Source organism: Cyanistes caeruleus, chromosome 4, assembly GCF_971803275.1.
Source record: "Cyanistes caeruleus chromosome 4, bCyaCae1.hap1.1, whole genome shotgun sequence".
Lineage (NCBI taxonomy): Eukaryota > Metazoa > Chordata > Aves > Passeriformes > Paridae > Cyanistes > Cyanistes caeruleus.
This window is the reverse complement of record NC_141704.1, coordinates 31,763,659-31,786,822: the sequence shown is the minus strand read 5'-3', so window position 1 is coordinate 31,786,822 and position 23,164 is coordinate 31,763,659. Positions and strand designations below refer to the sequence as shown.

At 55.8% G+C, this 23,164-nt stretch overlaps 1 protein-coding gene across 6 annotated transcripts; it reads right to left on the bottom strand.

The window, feature by feature from the left end:
* Nucleotides 1-862: 862 nt before the first annotated feature.
* CDC42EP1 (CDC42 effector protein 1) lies at nucleotides 863-16,189 on the bottom strand. Of its 6 annotated transcripts, XR_015286402.1 has the most exons (5): nucleotides 15,532-15,808; nucleotides 14,489-14,599; nucleotides 4,350-5,237; nucleotides 1,528-3,342; nucleotides 863-1,383 (listed from the first exon to the last, which is right to left on the bottom strand). XR_015286402.1 is itself a non-coding variant. In XM_023935570.2 (4 exons), exons 3-4 carry the CDS (start codon nucleotides 4,792-4,794, stop codon nucleotides 2,543-2,545), a joined length of 1,245 nt encoding a protein of 414 aa, XP_023791338.1. In that variant the 5' UTR covers nucleotides 4,795-5,237; nucleotides 14,489-14,603; nucleotides 15,914-16,189; the 3' UTR covers nucleotides 863-2,542. The 6 variants fall into 6 exon arrangements, 4 of the variants coding, with proteins under 4 accessions (XP_023791338.1, XP_086743537.1, XP_086743538.1 ...); XR_015286401.1 differs by lacking the exons at nucleotides 14,489-14,599; nucleotides 15,532-15,808 and adding an exon at nucleotides 8,751-9,191; XM_023935570.2 differs by lacking the exon at nucleotides 15,532-15,808 and adding an exon at nucleotides 15,914-16,189 and having other exon boundaries at nucleotides 863-3,342; nucleotides 14,489-14,603.
* Nucleotides 16,190-23,164: the final 6,975 nt, after the last annotated feature.

Here is a 23,164-nt window from a genome sequence, read left to right as displayed (position 1 = left end):
GATTGCTTTTTCTTCTGTGAGAGCTCTGTGCAAGCCACTGACAAAGCCCAAGGTTCTCCCACCAATAGGAAAGAAGCCATTGTTGGATAATTCCAGGTACCTTCCAGGTCAGAACAGGCCGTGGGGTTGAAGGGATAGTAGGTAGGCCAAAGCAGGCTGTAGGTGGGGTTCAGGATGACAACTTTATATGATAGTTTGGGAAACTGTTGTGTGATCTTGTCACAATGCTCCATTTCCTTCTGCAGCCGAGCTTTTGGGAAGGGGAGATACATCAAATGGGAAAGAAGGCATAAATGTGAATGAAGTGGCATTTGATGTGGCATTTGGTGCTACAAAACTGCATAATTAAAAGGTGGGATGGGGACGGCAGCACAGGCGTGTCCCCAGCCAGCATTCCTGCCATAGATAAGGGACCATCTCCAACTTTCCATTTTAGCTCACCTCACTTACCTGCTGGTGCATTCCAGTCAGGTTGGCCATTACTCTGGCGTTTCCAAAGCGGATCCTACTCATCCAATATGAGGCAGGGGAGGCAGTGGGATTTGGGCTCAGTACCTCCTTGCACAGGACTACTAATAGTCCAAATTATTACATCCTGCTGCTCTGATTGAAAAGTATCTTGCCAGCCTGAAGTCACACTGATGTGTGACAGTAAACATTGGGACACTTGAGGCTGCATGGGAGGAGAGCAGAGTGGAAGAGCATCTTACAGAGAGCCTGGTCCATGGCAAGGTGGCAGTGTCCCTGCCCTCTCTCTCCACGTCTTCACTGCCCAAGATGGAGGGGCTGGTGGCAGGGGCTCCAGCTGACATAGCAAGAAAGACAAAAAGGTCACAGCAGCCAAGGGGACGCACCAGAGAAGTTAGTATCAAAACTGTTTTAATAAGGACAATAATAAGTGCATGGGATACAGAGGGGAGGCAGAAAGGGTAATTCCACAGATACAGGTCTTTGGTCTTGTGTTATGGTCTGGAAAGCAGAGGGCAGAGGAGAGCTCATCCTGAGAGCCCAGGTCCCCACCCTGGAAGGTGCAAGGGAGAATAAGGCTGATCCTGCTGGGTGCCACTGGCCAGACCTGGGGACTTACTGAAGCTGGTACCTGCCCTGGTTTGCTGCTGGTGGCTGGCAAGAGGCAGCCCCTTGGGGAGGCTGGGGAACACGGGCTTGCCCTTAACCTGGGTGGCCTGGCTGCAAGTAGCACTTCCACGTGCGGTATGTGCACACCCTGGAGCTCTTTATCCTGCTCTGAAGAGCTTCCTAGCAAAAGCAGCTGGGTGGCGGGCGAGATGAGTGGGAGCAGAGTCCTGCAGCCATGGCCCAGCATCTCCTCCCACTGCACACCCCCTCCTGTCCCAGAGAACAAGGGGGGTCCTGTGAGGGTCCCTGCGGTGACCTCAGCCCCCGAGCACGTCGGCTCCACACCATGGCACAAAGGCGCTTCTATGAGGGCCACTTTGCACACGGGCCAGCGTGGGGAGCAGCTCATTCCAGGGCGGCTGTGTCACCCAGGGACACTCAGAGAGGGACATTAGCCACGGGCCACATTACCCTTGGGAAGGGGCGCGCTGCAAAGAGGGAGCTGTGTAGGGAATGGGGAGGGGGACAAGGATGGAGACACAAACTGTGCCGCCACCACGAGGATAGTGGCACAAGCCAAGTGGCTGCAGAGGAGCCTCCTTGTTCCGAGGCAGGGGGAAAAGAAGGGGTTTTTAGAGCCTGAACTGCAGAATTTGGTGACCTGACAACCTGCCTTTGCCACCAGTCAGCCAGGAAGTTTCTCCCCTCTCAATTGCTGAGAGGAACAGGGGTCAGGAAGGAAGCTGTCCTAAGTGATGCCCAGCAGCAGGAGGCAAGTGGAAAGATTCCTCATTATTTCTGTGCATGCTCTCACCTCCCGAACACTGAGCACACAGCTTTTGGTGGCGGGGGGGGCAGGGGAAAAGAGATAGCTCAGCTCTGTAGGGTTTGCCTGCCCCTTGGGACCCCAGCTGACTTTTCTCTGTTGACAGATGTGCTATACTGAAGGGTCTTGCACCAGCTGGAGCTGGGGAGACCCCATCCGCTACATGCCAGAGCTATCAGTGGGAGTATCTCTGGGGAGGCACATATGCCATTGCAGGGGGTGGCTGGGGACGTCAGTGGGAGGATGGAGTATGTCCCCAGACATGTTGGTGGAGCCAGGCTGAGGGCTGAGAGAGAGGGTGCTGGGGAGAATGGGATGGGGTAGGAAGGATTTGGGATTCCTTTGGCACATGGGAATGTTCCTTTGATGTCTCATGGCCGTGAGGCTGGAGAAGGGTTGCTATGCCTGGCTGTGTGGTGCCCACTGGCTCTCTGCAGCAGCCTGGCCCAGCCCCAGAGAGCCCCCCAGGAGATGGGCTCTCCTCCTGCCCTCCCCGGCCTGCCCAGTGCCCCCACTTGGCAAGGAGAGACCGACTGGGTCTACTGGTGACACTGGCACCAGCGGGTGGGGCACAGGGAAGAGGGCAAAGACCCTGGCACCAGTGTCTCTGGTGGGGCCTGTGATGGGAGGGATGGCCGTTCACACCTTGACTTCATCGTCCTCTTCCTCCTCCTCATCGGCATACTCGAAGGAACTGCTGCGGCCCCCCCGGGCACCGCTGCAGCTTTCCTGCAGGCTGGAGAGCTTGGTCTCCTCCTCCTCCTCCTCTCCTTGGTTCCAGCTGGCCTCGGGGGACCGGCTCTCCCTTGTCACCTGTGACCCCCACAAGCTGCTGCTGGGGCTCTCCCACAGGGTCTGTGTCCGGGCCTGCCGGGGACCCTCGCCCTTCTCCGAGCTCCGTGGGGTGCTGGTCCCACCGTAATGGCGGGCCAAGACCTGGGCTGCTCGGTCAAATTCTCCAGCCTCAATGGTGCAGTCGTTCCAGTGGGCCTGCCACGGGGACCCTCTGGGCGCCGCCCCTGGCCCTGAAGCCCAGACAGAGTTCGCTCCAGCACCTTTGATGGTGTGTGCCTCTCCGTTGGCATGGACCGACAGACCCGGCAGCGAGCTGGCCCCTGACAGGTTGCTCTGCCTGGAGTGGTCCCAGAAGCTGGATGCTGCCTTGTCCTCTTTGTGGGACGCATGCACTGCTGGAGGGACCCTGTCCTTGGTCTCCTCTTCACACAGGAAGTGCGGGCCATCCTCCCCCACTTCGTTCCCATTGGTTTCAGAGAAGCTCATCACCTGGAGGAGCTCGCTCATCAGGGAGGGCCCCAGGTCTAGGCGGAAGGACAGCAGGGAGTCGGAGCGATCCAGCTCATCTTCCCCAGGATGGGTGCTCTCTTGGGCCTTTTCCAAGCGAGGGACACGAGGGATGGTACAAAATCCGGACTCCAGCCCTGTGAGGCAGAAGGTATGGCTGGTGAGGCAAGGGAGGAAGCCTGACTTACTTCTGCAGGGGATAAGGGACACTGCTGCCAAAGTGGCTCAGGTCATGCTCCCGTTGGTGGCAGTGGCCTCTGCAGGACAGGTCGGTGTCTCTGTGGACATCTCCGAAGCCCAGAGTTACAGCAGAGGGTCTCCAGGTGGGCTCTGGGCTTGGTAAGATGGCACTGGGGGCTGAGCCAGGCAGGTGAGACCAGGAGATGGCAGCATTGCCTCAGCCTGCCTTTCCCTCTGAGCCTGGCCACCTCCCCTGGCCGCTGCAGGCACCCCAGATCCACCCTGAGACCTTCTGCTCCAGACCTCCCTCCCTGGGGAAAAGCTGAGCACAGCCCAGCGCTGTGAGGCTGGAGAGGAGCCACACAGATGGCCTGTCCCATCCTTCCCACAACCCTTCCCCAAAGGGCACCTTGGCTGGCAGGGAGGGACGTGGACACGCACGGAAAAGGGGGGGATGGAATCCCTCGGGAGCAGGACATGGAGATATAGAGGTTGGCACAGCTAGGTAGTAGAGGGTTAGAGCATCTGTGTGGAGGAGGGGAAGGCCATGCTGTGGGTCCCCTTGACCTCACAACCTTGGAGTGGGAACCGCTTCACTGTCCCAGCAGCTTTTTGGCTTCCTCAGGGAGGTCGCTCAAGTGAAAGGTGTAGGGCTGAGGGTAGATGGGGGGTGCTCCCTCACAGCTGCTCCACACAGGCTGCCAGCTGTGTGGGGCTATGGGAAAGGGGGAGAAACAGAGAAACCATCCCTGCCCCACTTTGAGGGATACCCTGGGAGGAAAATCTCCAAGAGCAGGAGCAAGGATCATGGTTCAGAACTCGGAGGGATTATCAAGACTGGGCAGTCTTAAATATCTCTCCTTAAAACCCTAAGCCCCTCGCTGGGACAAACTGAGGCACGGAGCAATGGAGAAGGGCCCCAGAGGATGCTCGGTGACTGGGCGCCAGCCTCTGCTTCACTCACCGTAGGCCTGGTGTGTTTTGGAGAAGCTGTTGGAGGCACTTTTGAAGGAAAACTTGCTGGTCAAGCCCCGGCCGCCGCCGCCTCCGTCATACATCCCCTCGTTGAGCTGCGGCAGGGAGACGGCGTTCTTGATGATGGGTGAGATGGCTGGGGGCTCGGGCGAGGCACCCGCCTGGCCCCCGCTGCCCCGTCTCTTCAGTGGCGCCCGGCGGACGTGCCGCAGCGTCCGGGCAAAGAAGTTGTTGGGTTTGGCTGTGTCAGCCCCGCCGTGGTTGCTAAGGAAAGAGGTGTCCCCAAAGACGTCCCCGCCGCGCCCCACATGCATGGTGTGCCGGAAGTCGCCCAGCGGCGGGCTGATCATGTCTGGCGTCAGCTCCGACTTCAGCCGCCGCTTGCCGTGGGAGCCTGACACCCAGCTGAGCACCGGCAGCTTCCCCAGGCTCATGTTGTTGCACCCTTCGCCCTGCCTTTGAAAAAGCTCCAAAAATCAGCCCTCACCAGGCTTCCAGCACTGGGGTGGTCTGTCACATCCCCAGCCTCCCCATTGCTTGTGCTCCGATGCTCCTGGGGTAACAGCTCGTGTCACTCTGGCTTTCGGCAGGTTTCCTCCTTCCCTGCGCTACGTCGCGCTCGTGAAATCAGCCTCGGAGGGCACGTCCCCAGTGCTGAGGACAGTGGTGGCACGGAGATGTCCCCAGGGGCTGTCTGGGTCACCCCCTGTTCTGCAGATGTCGCTGGAAGCTGTGTCTGGTCGTGGACTTAGAGGTTAATCCACCGTCTTCTGCTGGCGCTGGGTGAGTGGGAGCCAGTCACGGATGGGGCAGCAGGCAACGAAGAGAGCTTTGGGTGGACTGGCAGGGCAAGAGCACTGGTCCCCTTGTTGGCCACCTAAACAAGGCAAGAGGAACAGTGAAACCCTCGGAGAGGATTTTCCCAATCCCATTGGCTGTATCCACAGAACTGCCTGAGGAGGTTAAAGGCAGTGCATAAGGCAGTGGTGAGGTTGCTACTGGCTGCCCCCTTACCTGGCCCTTCTCTTGGCAAAGTAGAAAAAGGCTTTCCTCCAAAAAAACATGTGCTCTCCCTCACCTTGCTGACCTACCTCAGTGTGCCTTAGTTTCCTGTCTGCAAAGCAGCTTTGCCAGACCCACGCCGCAGCACAGGCTGAGGATTTCCCTCCGAGGCAGAACCTCCTCCCTGAGCAGTGCCCTGCTTGGCTGCCCCAGCTCCTGGGGCGAGAAACCTCTCCCTCCTTTTTGCTATTCAGATGAACCCTTGAGGAGAGGGTGAGGCCTGGGGCCCATGTGCTTCTCAGGGAGGAGTGGTGGGAAGCAAAAATGCAGTATTTGTATATTGCTTTGTTTGTCCTTCACTGGCTGGGTCCCCGGGTGCTGGGCAGACATCTTGGAGGAGCGGGGAGTCGGCAGTGTGAGGAGGGCAGCTGCTTTGCAGGCAGGGGAAACTGAGGCAGGGCAAGGGAGGTGATTGCCTGAGCTGGAGGAGAAGGTGGGGTGGGTCCCTGCACTCAGGCAGATCCCCGAGGCACTGAGGGGCAGGCAGGAAGCAGCAGCTGGATGCAGGGCAGGGTGATGACCTCCCCAGTCAGTGGGGAGGATGCTCAGATCAGCAGCTCCCCTGTTGGTGCGCACAGCGAGTGGGAGACGGTGGGCTGGGGAAAGGAGAGGGTTTGGCTGTGGGGCATCTCAGAGCGTCAGTGGCCTGGGCAGCCAGCTGGGGACGTATCCTTCCCTGGGCTCAGCTCTGTGGCTGGGCAGTCAGGACAGAGCTGTGTCCCTCCAGCAGGGCTGGCTGTGGAGGACAGCGTGCCAAGAGGTGACGCAGGAGCCTCACATCTCTTGATCTCCATGTGCTGGGACCCCCACTGCTGCATGGCTTCCCCTGCCACGTTCCCTGCCTCTCCTGCTTGTCCGTGCAACGCCGTGGAGCAGCCAGGCAGCGCCAGGATGGCAAAGGCTCCGGTGAAAGGCAGTCCTGGATAAGAAATTGCTTTCCTGGCTGGCTAGATGCATTTTGCTTTGCCCTGGCCCTGTTTGCTCACCCGGGGCCCCTCTTATCTGCCAGGGGTTAATGACTAGGGAAGAGAAAACAAACCTCCCCCAGCAGTGCCTAGCACCATTGGCTGCCTCCCCAGGGTGGCAGTGGCCTCCTGGGGTGGCAGTGGCTGTTGGCAGGGACAGAATGGTGGCAGGTTGGGTTACTGCTGGCCCCCAGCTCCCTGGCTCATGCAGCTCATGTCTTCCTCCTGCCCAAAGAGGCCATGCAGTGCTGCTTTGCAGCCAGGACAAACCAGACATGTGGCAGATCTGGGGTGAGGGTACAACTGGGGAGCTACTTCCTTTCTCTGGTGGAAGCCCAACCACAGTCATTGGGTCAGGGCTCTCCTGGAGTGCAAAGGGAACTACTAGGGTGGTCCCTGTACCATAACTGGGGTCTTGGGACCACAGGGAGAGAGATGCAACCATATTTTTGAGCTGTCCCCAGGATCTTCCAGGAAAGCAAGTGACCCTGGGAGAGGGGATTAGGTGAGTTACAGCACTCAAGTTTTACCTTTCCTCTGCACACTGTAGCCCCTGAGAAACTCAAAATGGGGACTGTCCCCTTTAGCATGTGCTGCACCAGCCAGGGCTACTCTGAGGGGGGGACACTCCTACCCCACCCCAGGTCCCCCACACAACATAGCTGCCCTGCACACCCCTGTGGGGGACATTGGGATGGGGTGGGAAGACAAAGAAAAAGGGGGATAGTGGGGAAAAAGGGAAAAAGCGGGAGGAGAGCATCCCCTTGTTCTCTATCTGGACAAATACCAAGGGAGTGGGGTGGAGGAAAGGGTTTCTCCTTCCTTGTCTCTTGGTCACCACAGGGAAGCCAGCCAGCAGCTCCTGGCCTCTGGCTCTCCTTGCCTGCTGGCAGGCATCAAGCGCTGGGAAGAGGGAGGGAGGGAGTGAAGCAGCTGGTGCCCAACCCTACCTGGATGGCAGGTTTCTGGCAGGCCTGTTGGGCTTTTCCTCCTTCCAATCTCCCCCTTTCCCTTCTTTCCTTCTGCCCCCGTTGTGGCTCCCTGCCCATTTGAGCCCTCCCCTTCACCCGAACTGACTCCTCCACGCCAGGGAAACTCGTGATTCTGCGGGCAAAGGGTGACCCATGTGCTGTCCTTTCCTCCACTGGCCAAAGGGAGCCCTCTGCCTGGCCACCTCTCTGTCCAGGTGCCACCACCTCCATCTGGCAACCCCCCGTGTTCGCCAGTTCCTGGCACAGCAAGCCCACAGCCCACCACGACCTCCCTCTCCCTGGCATACTCTCTCTCTGGCTCCCTTCTTGCCTCCTCTGGGAAGCCCCCTGCCTTCAAAGACCCACTGCCAGCACCTCCTCCTGCTCCCAGCCTGGCCTCCCCCGTTTCCCTCCGAGTTCAGCTGGTTACCACTGGTTTTCCACTAGCTGGGAATGGCCAGAGCTGTTCTGCTTGCTGGGAAGAGCGGAAACCAGAAAAGAGGGGGGGGGAAATAATCCAGATGTTTAGTTGGATAGAGCTGCTGCAAGCAGCCTCTTCCCTCCCCCAAAGGGGACATACTGCAAAAGAGGGTGAGAAACTTGGGGTGGTCTCAACAGCAGGAAGAGAGGGTGGAAATGGCTGTGGGTGGCCAGGAAGGCTTTCCAAGCCTTCCTGAGTGATGAAAAACCTCCCTTTCCCCGAAGGAAGGGAGGCAGAGTTCCCCTATTGGGTGACTGCTTTGGGATGAGGAGAGCCAGCAGGGACAGGCTTTTGGGGAAGGGGGAAAGGGGCTTGGCTGGCTGGGCTGGGCCTCTTTCAGCTTTCCTGGAGCAGTGCCGGGCGGTAGGCAGACGCCTAAATCTGACTCCTGTGCTGCTGGCTGCTATATATACACGTAGTGATATCTCTGTATAACAAGGGTATTTTTCCAAGCAGACGTGCTGGGACATAGAGGAGGCCGGAGCTATGGAGATGGGCAGTTTCCAGCCATCCCTTCCCTCCCTGCCCACTTGTGAGAAAAGTGCTCCCTTTCCTCCTCCCTGCTCCCAAAACTGAGGTGCCGAGAGCCTGTGGGGCTTTGAGGAGTACCCAGAGCAAGGTTTGGGAGACAAGCGTCCTCCTGCCTTTCCCCATCCATGGGACCCTCTTCTCTCTCCCTTTCCTTCCCGCCTCTCCCTCTCGTCCCGAGTCCCCTCTCCTCACTCCCAGTTTCCTGTTGCATTCCTGCCTTCTGCTCCCTTTCTTTTTTACCATCCTTCCCGTCTCCATCGCCTTGCCACCCCTCCCGCTTCTCCCCTTTCCAAACACCCTCTCCGCCCTTTTCCTTCTAGTCCCGACACCCCCCTGCCGCCAGCTCTACAAACCGATTAATCAAAACTTTCAGGATTTACCTCTTCCGAACCAGGCTTATTATTTTTTTCCCCCGCTCCTCCAGCCGAAAAGTTGCGAGCCACTCTCCGCAGGCCCCTGTAACTTGTTCCGAGGGTTACCGGTGCTGTGCTCGGGGGTGGCGTGGGGGACAAAGGGGAGCCAGGGTCCCCCTCCTTTTCCCACGGCTGTCCCCCCAGGCTGGCTCTGGCAGGCTGACGCCCTGATGCCACGGGAGAGAGGGAGCGGAGCTGCCGGGGAGGGGACGTGGGAAGGAGGAGGGCGGGCTGCAGCAGCGCTGAGCCAATCCTCGACTCGGCAAGGGGAGCAGAGAAAATGAGATTTATTCCAACTATCCAGGACAGAAAACTTCAGGAACTTCTCTGCCGCTCCCCTCCTCCTCCCCGCTTCCCCAGTGCCATTTCCCGTCCGCCGGCATTGGCTGCTCCCGCTCCCGGCTGCCTGCTTCAGTGGGTTTGGGGGAAGGGGGAAGGCCAGGTTGCTGTCTAGCCCGGTTAGAGGAGCCTGGCTGCAGGCCAAAGGACGGGGGTTTGAACCCTGTGTGTGTGTGTGTGACCCCGCGGGTATCCCACAGGCTCCCCTGATCCCATATTGGATAGGAAGTTCCCAGTGGCCTAGCACTGCCAGTCAGGACTGGGGACTGCGAGTGGGTGGTCATTCCAGGACCTGTGGGTAGCATTGGGATGGGCATTAGCAGGATGAGAGCCTCCCTGATGGCCACGTGAGCCAGGCTGGTGTTTGTTACAGGGTCAGGACAAGTGTCAGGGCATCGGGACAAGCGTCATACCAGCGCCAGTGTGTCAGACCAGGGTGAGGGGGTGGCAGCGGATAAATGCAAGGAGGTGCTCTTTGGTGGCACCGTGAAGACTTTCTGCCCACACATGGGACACCACATCCCTCTGGCATCGTGTGTTGTCCCTTGATGGTCACAGGGCAGAGGACTCTATCAGTGCCCATGAGGGGCAGCCTGCTGGTGGGTGTGTAGCATCATCAGTGCCTTTGGTGACCCTCATGGCCTTCAGGCTTGGCTTGGTGGCCCTGCTGGGGACCACTTGGCCACATAAAAGCACCTATTCAGGGCCCTGTTGAGGAGAAGGGAGGTGTCTCTGCTGGTGAAGGCGAGACAAGACTTGTTGGGGTTAAGCAGGGCTTGGCTGAAGGGATGACAAGATGTCTGCCGAGGAGGTGTCAAAATGGAGCCTGGCCGTTCACTGGGTTCGGGGGGCTTGTGCTGGGGCGCCCAGGCAGGAGCACCTTATTGCTCAGAGGTTTGCTGAGTAGCAGTGGTAGGGCTTGGCACCATTCTCTGGCTTCTCTTCTGCAAAATGGAAGCTGGAGTTTTTGCCTTCTTGTGGAAGTTTTCTCCATTAGGAATTTAGACCGTATGTGCATGTTGGTGGTACTTGAAGTGGGTCTGTCACTCGGAGGAACATGGAAGCTTAGCTCTGATGGGAGATGAGCTCTGCCATCAGCGAGGAAGGGAGGAGAAATCATGACATGCATCCTCCCGGCTTGCCAGAGGTATGGTAGGCATTCCTTCCCCTAGGTCCTGCTCAGTGGAAGCTAATGGGGGTGCTGGGAGAGGCAGGAAAAGACCCTTTTTTTGGGTCTCCTCCCTCTGCATGGCCTGCCAGGGCCTTTCCCTCCAGCCTGCCTGAGGGGCTCTCGCTCACCCCCATCCCTGTGCCCTGCAGCAGAGGCTGCGTCAGGAAGCAGAGCCTGGGCGACGGCAGCCACCTCCACTGGGGAATGCAGAACAAATCTTTTCCAGATGGGATAGGGGCCACGTTCTGCTTCTTGCAGGGCAGTCAGCTCTCCACTGCTTTCTCCTTCTCGCTCCTACTCCAAGCATCTCTGTGGTCCGGGCCAGGATGGGCTTCATGTCCAGGAAAGCATCTGGAAATGCCTTCTCTTCAGTGTCTTTCCCCAAACCTGTGAACTTGTGGCCATGCCAGCCAAGCTCTGGCTTTTGTACTTCTAGATCTAGCACTGAAGTGCTTTGGAGACCTCCAGGGTCAGGGTATGTGCCAGCTCTGGGTCTCAGTACTCATCCTGGCCTCTGGCTGCTTGGCTACACCCCCTTCTTTCATACACCTGGAAAGTCAATCCATACAATCCTGCTTCTCAGCCTATTTATTCACCTTGGCTGATAGATGAGAGGTGGCTGTGAGGCTGGACAGTGCTGCAGTCACTGTGTCACCCATGGGTGCCCTGGGCAGGAGCTTATGCCTGGACCCCTCCCACCTCATTTACCTTCAGTCACCCCAACCTTTCATCCCATCTGTAACCCTGAGCCCCAGGCAGCAGTACCAGTCTCACCATTACAGAGAGACCGGCCACTGGGCTTATCACGGAGCAGAAAAGTGGCCCAGCAGCTTTCCTAGATGAGGATTTGCTTTGACTACCGCAACATCAAAGACAGGGCTGTGCAAATTGCATCCCCTCATCTCCTCAGCACTCATCCCTCCAACACGGGATTGAGGTCTTGTGGGTGACTGACTGAGTGTGATGGGGAGGGAAAGAGGAATGGACAGATGTGGGGGGGCTGAGGTCTCTGCCCCACACTTCCTGGTGCTCGGTCCTTCATCCTATCTCACTTTGCAGTGCCTTCTGCTCACAGACCCAATGCCTGAAGGAGGCTGATACAGGACTCCCCTCCAGTAAAGAAAAATCCTCCTACTCTCTTTCCCCAGTGTGTGGGAAGGTGATGAGGGCATCCCGGCTTGTGATAGGGTGCTCACCCCTGGGTTTATATTCCCTGCCATTTCAGTTTGCTGCCTTCCCACCTGCCCTCCTTCCCTAAGAAATTTCCAGGGATGGAGCTCCAAGAGCACAACAGTGCTGGAAACTTCCTGAAGAAGGAGGGCAGGCAGGGGGCTCGGTGGGAAGGGGGTGCCTTGCTCAGTGCACAAGAAGCAGATATCCTGTTGCTGCCCAGGGTCTCTGGCTCATATTTCCTCATTAACTGAAAGTGCTGCTCATTTGCAGGTGACTTCCAGATGTTTCCATTCTTCTCTTGGGGCCGTGAGGGCATGTACCACATGAGTATGGGGATTAGGGCCAGCAGCGGGGTGGGGGACAGAACCCTGCCACAATGGGGTGCAGAGAGCTCCCTTGCCCCACCTGGCATGGCCTCATCCAGCCCCACCTCACCCTGGTGCTGTCAGATCCCTCCTCCCTGCTCCCAACCCATGGCTCTTGGTGCTGCCTCCAGTCCATGTCTCGCTGCCCTGGGGATGGGCTGAAGGCAAAGCCGGTTTTAGGGTGAGCAAGCCAGAGTGGTGGCAGGAGGTGACACCCTGGGGCAAGGGGTAGGTGTAAGCACCCAGCGTCTTGCCAAGAGCACCCCTGGTCTGATGCCAGCTCTGGCTTCGTAGGCACTGGATCCCTCATGCCCTATAGTTTCTCCACTGGGGCAGTTTCTCCTCTGGCTGAACACCCAGACATGTGCTCGGCCAGATTGTGCCTGTTGCCTCTGAGATAACCAGGGAAAGGGGCTGGAGCTCTCTGGTTCCCCGAATCCCTGTGTTGCACAGGGGAGGGAAAATGGGGGGATTGTGGTGAGCACCACCAGGCAAGCAGCAGCATTGGGTTAGACCCACTCATGATAGAAGTGGGGTGGATAACCCTGTAAACATCCAAATTTCTAATTTCCCCACCAACTCCTCCCCTCCCCTAGAGCAGTGGGAGGCTGAAGGAATGGGACTGACCACGTCCTGCTTGTGGGATTTGCAAAGGGGGGAGTGTGTGCTTTTCCCCTGGGAGCAGGGCTGGGAACTCAAAGCCTCTGGGTTTGCCAAAGCCCAGGAGGAGGCACGGATGAGTTCCCAGGCTTGCTGGCGGGCTGCCTCCCTCCCTCTGCCCATCTCCTCCTATCCCAAATATTTTCATCTTTCCTCCTCCCCCCACACTCCCCAGCTTCCTCCTGACATGCTAGTCCTGTCTGCTGGCCAGGGATGTGGGGTGCTGTGGGGCAGCTGTGGGTGTTGTTGGGTGTGAGGATGGAGGGACAGACCCCAGGACAGACCCTGATCTATGCTCTCCCTCCGAGTTTTACATGGCACAGAGGAGAGGGAAGGGGGGGGTGTTTGGGACATAGGTGGGAGGGAGAGGGAGGATGTTGCATAAACCAGAAGTAATCCAAGAATCCAGCTGCCTGTGGCCTGGAAACACTTCTGTGATTCCACATACTAGGAAAAGAGATGTAAATATAAAAATATATATTTATGTATGTAGACTACATCTCCCCAGAACAACCCCACACTTGATTCTCCAGTTCTTTTTCACAGACCTTGTAAAAGTCAGTGCAGGAGGGACTGGGGGGAGGGCTTAAGTATAAATTTGGTGCTTGGAGCTCTCTGTGTGCAGGGGGATCTGTGAGTCTTTTTGCCCTCCCTCAAATATGTTCCTTTGGCAGGACAAGGAGGGGGAGCACATCTACGGGACTTTAAAGCCTGTGCAGCCTGGAGGCAGCTGGGATGGGGAGAGAAAGGAGGAGATGGTGAGGGCAGGAGGGGTGCAGAGGGGAAGGAAGGGATGGGGGTGAGTGGGAAACTCTGGGCCTTTGGGAGGAAAAAGCCTTTTGGAAATTAATTGCATGAGGAGTTGCAGAAAGGTATTTTGGGGAAAGGAAGAGGTGGGGGATTTCAAGGGAAGGGAGTAGGCCCCCAGGGCTGGTGTGGCATGGGAGAGAGGACCATTAAGGAATGGGAGATGCATCCATAGAGCAGAGGGAGAGTGGCATGAGGGGGTGAGGAAGGGTACAGTGTACAGAAAGAGGAAATGGGGATGAAGAGATAAGTCATCCATGTTGGGAGTGGGAGACCATGCTTGGGGAACCCGTTCTGGTCAAAGGGAAGAGGTGAAAGCCAGGGGAGTGGTTGGACACAAGGCCTGGACAACTCTTTTATCCTAATGATTTTGCCTGTCCATCCAGCCCGTGTATTTTTGGCCCACGGAAGGAAGGGGGTGGGGATGCAGAAGCAGCTAAAAATAGGGGTGTCCCTGCCCATTCCCCCAAGGCGGGCATCCGTCTGCCTGCCTGTGGGGTTGCTGCGGGATCTGGAGGAGGGGAGCAGATCCAGCCTCCTCCCCATGGCGTCTGGCTCTGCTTTTGTTTGTCACACAGCCCTACAGGGACAGGAAGAGGCTGTAGGGCTGGGGAACAATGGCTCATTCTCCGGGAGTCTGCGCCTGCCGAGGAGCGATAGGGGACACGGGATGGTGGCCAGAAGGCACAGCCTCCTAGCGCCACTGCTGCAGGAGGAGTTCAGCCCCCAGGAGACCATGGGCTCCACTGGTGGGATTTAGGGGGACCTTCCCCAGCCCACCGCTCTTCCCCAGGTTCCTGTGCTCGGGTGCAGAGGGGATGAGGGGCTGACTCACAGCGGGTGCACTTTACAGAGGAGACCAAGGAGGCAATGCTGCCAACCTGAAGAGTGGTGGGAACACGTTTCCAACCAGCGCTGGGGAATGCACTGTCGCCCTCTCTTGAGCCTCTGAAACCAGGAGTGTGGCTGGAGCTTGCACCCTGCTGTGTGAATGTCCCCAGGTGGGGCTGGGAAGGTATTTATCTGGAAGCTGTACTGTGCCTCTGTCCCAGCTGTCACTGTGCTCCCCGAGGCAGTGCCATTATTGGTGGCAGCTCCCTCCATGCTCTGTGCTCCCTGCTGTCTGGGAGACTGCCAAGGGGCATGGATATGTGTGCGTGGTGGGAGGGTGATAAATCCTTTTATCCTACCTCTTTCTTCTCCAGACCCTCCTTTTGAGGCAGTGTCTCTCCCGGATGTTAGATCGAACAGCATGGTGCTGGAAACTCCACGGGGAGAGTCTCTCCCCACTCTTCTCCACACTTGCTAGGGATACGAGGAGATGGTGTTAGCATCTGAGTTAGGGGAGACATTAAGACATATTTTGCAAAGATTAATCAAGAAGGGGACAGAAGAATCTCCCTGTTTCCAGCCCCCTTTTTTCAAGGTCTTGGATACTTGGGGCTGAATGCTTGCCAGGGCTCCTCTTGTTTACTCAGCCGGGGAGCTGACACATCCAAGGTCTCTGCTGCCTCCACTTTCCCACATGCTGCTGGCCGGCACATTCCAGGGCAGAGTGGAGATCAGTGCAGAGGCATACCAGAGGTTTCCATCTGGAATGCCATCCCTCCTCCCTGCTCTCCCCCCAGGCATCTGGCACCTCTTGCCAGGTAGTGAAGAGCGGGCATCACATGTGGCCAGCATCCTGGGCCCTTAGAATGCAGGGCTTGCACAGAGCCCAAGCATGGATGGGACCCCAGAGACAGGGATATATGCCTCTTAAACTGAATGCCTTCAGCAAGGCTCTGTCCTTCTTCCTGCTTCCCTCTGCAGATCTCAGTCCTTGTCATGACCCATGGGAGATGTGTGGAGGAGTGCAGGATGCCTGTCTCAGCTTAGTCTTTCCTAGAAGGACCTGGGGGAAAGGGGTAACACCCTCCTAGGCAACAGCCCAGCTTTTTCATTTTAGGACGGGCTCCTATTCCTGCAGCTGGGTTTAGCTTGCTGAGGGTTAACAGTGCTGGGCTCTGCAGCTGCACCCTTCTCCTGCAGGCACCGGCTCTGCTCCCTCCTGGGCTGCAGCCCAGACCTGCTGTGGCTGCCTTTGGTTTTGGGAGAGAAGGCCACAGAGCTTTTAAAAATAAATGCCAGGAGATAAAGAAGGGTTTGGAGAGCTGGCTGCAGGGCTGGGGCGGGAGCATGGCCCTCGCCCTGTCATTTAGGCTGGACGCCTGTGTCCCAGCCGTGCTCCCACCTCCACCGGGGCTGCTGGCATCTCTGCCTCCTCCGACCTCGGGCCGCCGCAGGCAAAGGACCGCCACGACCTTTCCTTTTCCCCCGCAGGCTGGCCCGTAGAGGCCCCTTTACGCCCAGCCCCAGCGTCTGGAAGAAGGGGCCTTGTCTGGTCTCCCTCCTCGGCTGCCACAGGAAATGCGGAGCCTGGAGGTCAGGGGCCAGCCGGCAGCTCCTCCCGAGGGGGCCAAGGCAGCCCAGCGCTGGGCCTTGCCTCACGCCGGCGCCCGCCGCAGAGCAGGGGAGGGAGGCAGAGCCCTGCAAGGGGGAGGGAGAGGGCCAGGCTCTTCCTGTTTATGTGACTACCAGACCCCCAAGAAAGGGAAAGGACTTGGAAAGCTCACTGCTCTTGGCCGGGCTCCAGCAAGCGACTGTCTGCGACTCTTAGCCCAGGGATTCCATCTATGTGGCAGGGTGTGACTTCTTTGCAGGGGAAATGGTCATCCAGCTCCAGGGAGGGCTAGGATTGCATTCGGGGGCCTTGTGAAGCTCTGTTCCAAGGGAGAGACTGTGGTTAGTTTCCTGGGAAGTGAGGGACAGCTCCTGCTGCATGCCAGGCTTTGATTCCTCCCATGGATGTCTCTGGCTGATGCTGGTCTCTCTGGGATGGTCTAAAGGGCAAAGACCCACTCAGGCCAAGACAAGGAGGTAGCTGGGTATTTTGGCTTTGGGACAGAGGAATGGGGAGCACTGGGAACGCCAGGCATGGAGCAGTGTTTAGGAGAGGGTGCCGGTTCAGCCATGATGGCTCCAGGACAGATCCCATACAGCCACCAGAAGGGCTGGAGACCTCCCATGTTATCTAGGGTCACATCCTGCAGGGCATCTGGTGTGGCCATGGTGGTATGTGGAGCAGGAAATGACGTCCAAGATGCCATGTTCTTTTCTTCACCTCTGGCACCATACTGCTCTGGCTTAGGCCACATCTGCACCAAATTTGTCCCATCTCAGCTTTGGTTTGTAGTCCTTGGCTCACACTGAGTGTGGGTTGAGGAGCGCTCTGTGCCACCTCTGGTGGATGCCCTAGAGAACACACCATTTTACCAGGTGTTACCAGGAGCAGATGGGAGTCACAGCCCCTTTGCAGTCCCATAGGTAAGCCCAGGCCTGGCTCAGTGCAGCAGCTCTAGGATAAGAATAGCTGGGAACAGGGTAGGTCATGGAATCACTGAATAATAAAAGTGTTTGGATTGGAAGGGACCTCAAAGTCCATCCAGTTCTTACCCCCTTGCCAAGGGCAGGGACACCTTCCACTAGACCAGGTTGCTGAGAGCCCCATCCAGCCTGGCCTTGAACACTTCCAGGGATGGAACATCCACTGTTTCTGGGCAACCTGTTCAGGTGCCTCACCATCCTGATAATTAAGAATTTCTTTCTATATCTAATCTAAACCTGCTCTCTGTCATTTTAAAGCCATTCCATGAAAGGTCTTGGGAAGGTCCCCACAGGAACCCTGGCAGGTCTGTGGGGCAGGAACAGGCACAGCCTTTAGCTCCCCATACCCTTCCCAGGGGTGGCCAGGCCGACCCTCAGCATTTTGGCCTTGCCCAACCACATCCTTCCTCAGGAGGTTGGTTGGTTGGTGGGGTGGTGACACCCTATGGCTCTGGAGCAGTGTTACAAGTGATGGTAGCGCTTGGCTGTTCTCTGCCCTCTGTACGGGGACTTTGTCCTCTTAGCATGTGCTCAGCTCTTTTCCCTGTTCATGTCTTGGACTGGTTTGCTCTCCAGCCCAGAGGAAAAGGTCCTGATATAGTCCTGACCTGTGCCTTTCCCTGATATGGCACGTGTTTAGTGTGAGTGTTGTGGGATTGTATCATCCCTCCTGCCTCTCCTCCATCTGCATCTGGTCAGTCTCAGCCTGACAGTGACTCAGGGACTCTGCCAGCCGAACACCCTGGGGCATCTTTATGCACCAGCTCAAGAGAAGAGCCATACAGGACTTGGATCACCTCAGAGAAGAGGAAGGGAAAATGGAAGTGGTGCTTTCTATCCTTTCCTCCTGTTGAAGCACACAGAGTATTTCTGAAGTGGGGTGAGCAGAGCTCCCAGCTAAGCAGCTGATGTCTTGGTGACAATTTGTTCCTCTGAATTCAAACTGCTTACAGACAGTTTGTTCATGTTTTTGATGACATCTGAGCCGGTTCTTCTCACTGTCTCAGTGTCTTTGCCTTCGTCTGCCTTGCAAAGACAAGCCAGGGTTTGCTTCTTGGTCCTTCTTTGCTCCCATCCTAAGTTCCTGGGAGATGGTGGGAACTTGCTTGGTCTGGGCAGCTGGCCTTCTGGAGGGGGTCACTGATGATCCTGCAGTGCATTGGAGTCTTCTTGGAGAAGATGATGTGTACGGTCTGGAGAAACCTGTCCATCCCACAAGGCTAGGGCTCTGCTGCAGGTGGAATAGGAGTGTTTTGTTTGCTCTAACTAGGTGGGTGTCCACACAGGTGATGAAGGGGTTGGGAGGCCAGGATGGAAAGGGCTTCTTGGTGTCTGTTTGAGGAGGTCTAGGGGAGGACTTAGGGGAGATAGAGAGGAGAACTGGTACACGTGGGAGTGCAGAGGAATGGCTGACTGTTACAAAGCTATCTAGTAATATTGATTTTGGTTCTGCAGTCTCATCATCCCTCTCTGACTTCTAACTCAGACTGATGACCCTGCCTCATTTAACCCATTTGCCTTTCTCTGTCTGCAGGTCAGCTACTTGTTTTATGCAGCCAGCCCAGTTCTGGGGCAGACCTCATTCACTATGACAGACCTTTATCCCAGAAAGCAGAAATGGGACTTGGGGAAGGACAGATTGCCTATTTCCACCCCTTTCCTGCTACCAAGGCTGGGATTGGTGAGAATACCTGAGTGACACTGAAACCAGCAGGACTAAGACATGCTCAGGGTGTCAGGAGCACTTGTGGGGTCCACAGCCCAGTAAGAGTCTCAATTCAGTGGGCTTGCAGGATGCAAACTAGAGAGATTGTCATTCTCAAGCTCTTTTTTTCCCCCAGATCATGCTGAGGTCCTATTGTGACTAATGCTTTGAGTGTTGGTTTACATGCAAATCTGTCCCAAAGTTGTGTCCTGAGAGGTGGAAAACACTATTTCATACTTGTGTTTGACGTCCCAGTTTCAAAGGGGTGCAGCACCCAGCAGCTGGGCGAGGTTCATGTGGTCACATTGACCTCTGGTGGCTGCAGCCTTGGCGTGCAAGGAGGCACTAAGGCAAACGGGCTGGGTTTGGTGAGCTGCTGCTTGCTGCACTTGAAATGCCGTTGGGTTTGTTCCTTCTCTAGGCTCCATTCCCCACCACCTCTCCTCTTAGACGGTAATTTGTTTTCTTCTGCAAGCAGGTATCCACTCTTTGTGAGTACACCCTCATTCCATGTGGTTCTTCTCCCCGAGAAACAAATTCTGCTTGCACACGCACCAGTAAAACACAAAGATGGATCCTTTGTTGGAGAGCTGAATTCACTCCCAGTTTCTAGACAGAGTGGGTCATATCTGAGGAGAGCAGACTGCTCCCCTGTATTCACTGTAACCTCTGTGCTGTCACTGTCACTGTTCAGACCCTTCTTGTGCAGCCGAGGGCAGACTTTAATGGTCCTCTCGCAAAGGGTGACCAGCCAGACTGGATTCACAATGACCAGCGAGATGGACCCTTGATTGGTTTATATCCTGGAGAGAGAGGGCAAAGAGCTGGGACTAATCCCACTGGGATGACGGTTTAAGAATAAAGCAACTGCTGAGGTGGAGAGGCAGCTGGAGCGAGAAAGCTCATCCCAGTGGCTCTAATCCTGTCATTCTGCTCTAGTTCAGGTCTTCCTTGTGACCCTGCACACCTCTAGTGCCCTAATGAGGACACAGATTTCTTGCCAATGCCTTACCAAAAGGCTCCCACATGCTTTTGCCTCCTGTAGCTCCAGGCAATGGGTGTGTTCGTGTGGTGAGGGGGAGGAATGCTGAAGGAAATATTTGCTTGTTTTGCTATCTCCGCATAGATACACGCATTTCCTTCCTGCTATAAAAGGCCGCTCGGTTTTTGAGGGGGGACCTCATTCCTCCTCCGCTCTGCAGCCTGTGAAGGGAATAAACCACTGTCCGTGTGCTGCAGCGGTCTTACATCTGCTGTTAAATGTGTCAGGCAAAAAAGCAGGCAAAGTCCTTGTGAAGGCTGTTAATATAAACACCGAGTTTGATGAGTGTCATTAAGAAAAGGTTTGTTTTTTTTTTCTGTGTGTGTTAACTAATCCAGCGTGAAGCAGCGTATGAGCCAATTAGATCAGGCTGGAGTTGGTAATTCTGTGTCACAAGCTCTTTTGTGTTTTTGCCATTTGTCTTGTTCCACACAGGAACAGAAACTGCTGAGAGTTTTTTCATGACACCAAATCGTGTTGGGACAGCTACTGCAGGGTGGAAGTTTTTATTATTAGGGGAATTATTTCAAACTCGCTTCCTCAACCCAACTTGGGCGATCACCCTGGAGACCTTAGCAAACCTCCCCCCTAAAACTTCAGTGGACGCTGTAAATCTCTGCAAATCAGCAGGCTGCAAGAAGAATAGCTTATTTTCATTGGGGAAGAAGAAACAAAAAAAGAAGGATGAAGCAAGAAATTGCTGAAGATGTTCTGACTGGCTCACATACTGGACACTATGCGGGTAGGCAGTTTCAGCTTTGTAAATTTACTGTTCTTCCCAAAACACAGGGCAAGGCTTTACAGAGCACCCAGCTCACCATCTGTAACCACAGCTTGAGCTTTGTACCAATGGCATTTTAGCCACATAATCAGGAATTTATTGAATTCCTGCCCCGCCTCAGACCTTCCTAAAGCTATTTCCAGGCAGGGGCAAACAATGCAGTGCTGAGGCATATCCAGCCCAGCTCTCCACAGCACGGGCTCACTTGCCTCGGAGGGATCCCTCTGACCTCTCAGTGCCATCGGTCACCCCACACTTCAATGTCCTGCAGAAAACCAAGCAGCCTGCCACACTCCCTGGGCCGTGTGTGCTAAGCCTCTCATCTGGTGGTGGAAAGGACACGTGGCTCGCCATCTGCTTGTTACTGATTTCCTGTGTGAGCCCGTGTGGTTTGGAAAGTTTTACCAGTGCAACTATTTTGGTTAGGATTTGAAAAAAAACAAACCCAAAACAACAAACCAAACCAACAATACAAGAACAACAGAAAAAAAAAAAAACCCACCCAAACACTCCGGTGTCATTCCTAGTGTGAACTCAAGTGTGCCAGCAAGTGCTACTGGCAAAGCTGTTTTGGAAATGTTAACACCTGGCTGTGAGCATGTACAGTCTGGTGGGACTGTGTATCTCCAGCAAACTGGGGTTGTCCTATACAGCTGCAGCTTCCCTCCAAAGCATAAGCTTTGCATCTCTCTGCCTCCACACCCTGGCCAAAAAACAAGGATGGAATGTATTGCTCCTCTCAGGAGCTGCTGGGATCAGTTACCCAGCCCAGAGCTAAGGGTGGTCTTCTTGCTTGTGGAGTAGCCAAGCTCAGAGACTCTCCATGAAGGAGAACAGGTAATGGAGCTTGTAAAAAATTAAGGAAATTAGTCACTTAGTCAGTCCAAGGACCTGCCCTTATTGCAGTACCTGTCAATTATTGAATTATTTATTTTTCCCTGGACTTGGGTGTCTGAGACTCTTCCGTGGGCAACCTAGGGTGAAGGTATTTCTTTGGCTGTTCTTGATGTGGGACCTGCTCTGTCTGATGTCTGAGTGCTCTGAGTCACAAAGCACTGCAGCCACTGCCCGTGGGGTCAGGGTGGGTGGAGGAAGAGGATTTCTTTGTCATCAGCCTTGAGTTGGTCTCTGTGTGAATGAGAGAAACCAACTCTTGCTTTGGGACTTTTATCAGGATTGTGAAGATCTTATCTTCTATCACCACATAATATCCGGCTCAGGAAATCTTTTCACTAGAGAGGGAAAGAGACAGACCTGAGCTGTTTTCAAGAGAATAACTAGGAGGCAAAAATTGACATGGTCTGAGTCAGAACATGACTTGGTAACCCAGCAGGCAGCCTTGCTTGTACTTGCTTTTCATCAGCTGGATGCCTCTGGCTGGAGGTAAGGGCTGGAGACAGAGCTGTGCCCTGCTGCTGGTGCTCCCGGGTCACCATGCACCCTCTGTGTGGGAGCTGTGCTTACAAGGGAGGGCAGGGGGCTGTTGGGAGCCCTCCCAGGGAGGGTGAGTCAACAACAAATTCACGTGCTCAGGGTGTCAACCAGGGCCTGTTGGGATGGATGTCGTCCAAGGGCAGTTTGTTGAAGGCCTCACGTGCATGCACGTGCCTGGCGTTTGCTCGATATCTCTGTGTATTTTGCAACAAAAAGGCTGTGTGCTCTGTGCATCACACAGATGCACTCTCAGTTCCCAGGTGGTGGTTGTGCTTGATCTCGAAAAGAGCACAGCAGCATGGGGAAAGGGTCTCGTGAAAGCCTCCCTTCCCTCAAATCACCTTACTGAAACTGGTGCAGGAGCCCTGCCACTGGCCCTGGAGGAGAAACAAATGAAGATGCTCAGTTTGGGTGCAGCAGAATTCTTTAGGAAAGGGTGGCCCAGCTCATGCATCTGCTTCTTCACTTATGTGCATGAGGAGAGGAAGGTTTCCTTGCAGAGGTGGGGTCTAGAAGCTGCAGTGGTGGGGTGCTACAGGCACCTCCCTTTTCTGAGTGAGTTGGCAGGGGCAGGAGCAATGCATCCTTCATGTTGAGTTCAGAGCCCTGGAGAGGTGCACAGCAGTGCTCTGGGCTACCCTGTGGGCTGACTCCAAGGCTGGGGAGAATCAGGGAACTCCCATTTCTTATGAGCTTGATAATGCATCGGGAGTTTCTTGTACAGAGCCTGCGCTGCGTAGCCTGGCTATTGAGGTTTGACACAGCTGAGAGTGATGGAATGAGAGTGGAATGGGGTTGCTACAGAAAGTGAAAAACATCTTAGCCTTGAAGGGGGATGTTGGTGTCCAGTGCCATCTCTCCCAGAGCCCTCTTTGTCCAGTGGTATGCACAGATTTGGGCAACTGAGTACATGGCAGGTGTGGAGGGTACTCTGCAAACTCGTTGGGATGCTTTGTGGACACACAGGTCCACTCCTGTGATTGCTGTGGCCACTTGGACCAGATGAGGGGTTGCCAGTATCCACTCCTGGCCCGGGCAACTCAGGGCTGGGTCAGGCCCAGGTTGCAAGCTCCTGCATGCCCTGGAGTACATCTCCATCACACTGCCCTGGGGTGTCTCCCACACCCAGTTCCACCCACAGACACAGCTGAGGACTGGGGCCAAAATCTAGCCTGTGGGATCTCTTCTTGGCCTGGATCAGGCATCTTTCCAGCACTCTCAATTTTTTCCCCTTGCTTGGATCCCCTCACCATCCAGAACCAGGCCTACAACTTGGGTGGCCTGGCTACAATTTCTGCGGCCCTGGAACCAAAGGAAGGCTCTTCTTATCAATCTCTTCTTTGCAGCAGAGTGTGTGTGGGGGTTGGGGGGGGATGGGGCTATACCTTGGCAAGGAGGAGACCTCCATCCTGCCCGGGCAGGGTCCTGGACAAGGTGGGCACCCTCCTTCCCCCACCGGTCTGTGGGGTGCGTTTTGG

Bases quoted from the DNA above. Each gene is read 5' to 3' on its own strand.
- CDC42EP1 (XM_023935570.2), bottom strand. From the start codon at position 4,794: ATGAGCCTGGGGAAGCTGCCGGTGCTCAGCTGGGTGTCAGGCTCCCAC. The intron at 3,343-4,349 runs GTGAGTGAAGCA...TCTGCCTCACAG, and splicing joins CAAAACACACCAGGCCTACG to GGCTGGAGTCCGGATTTTGT.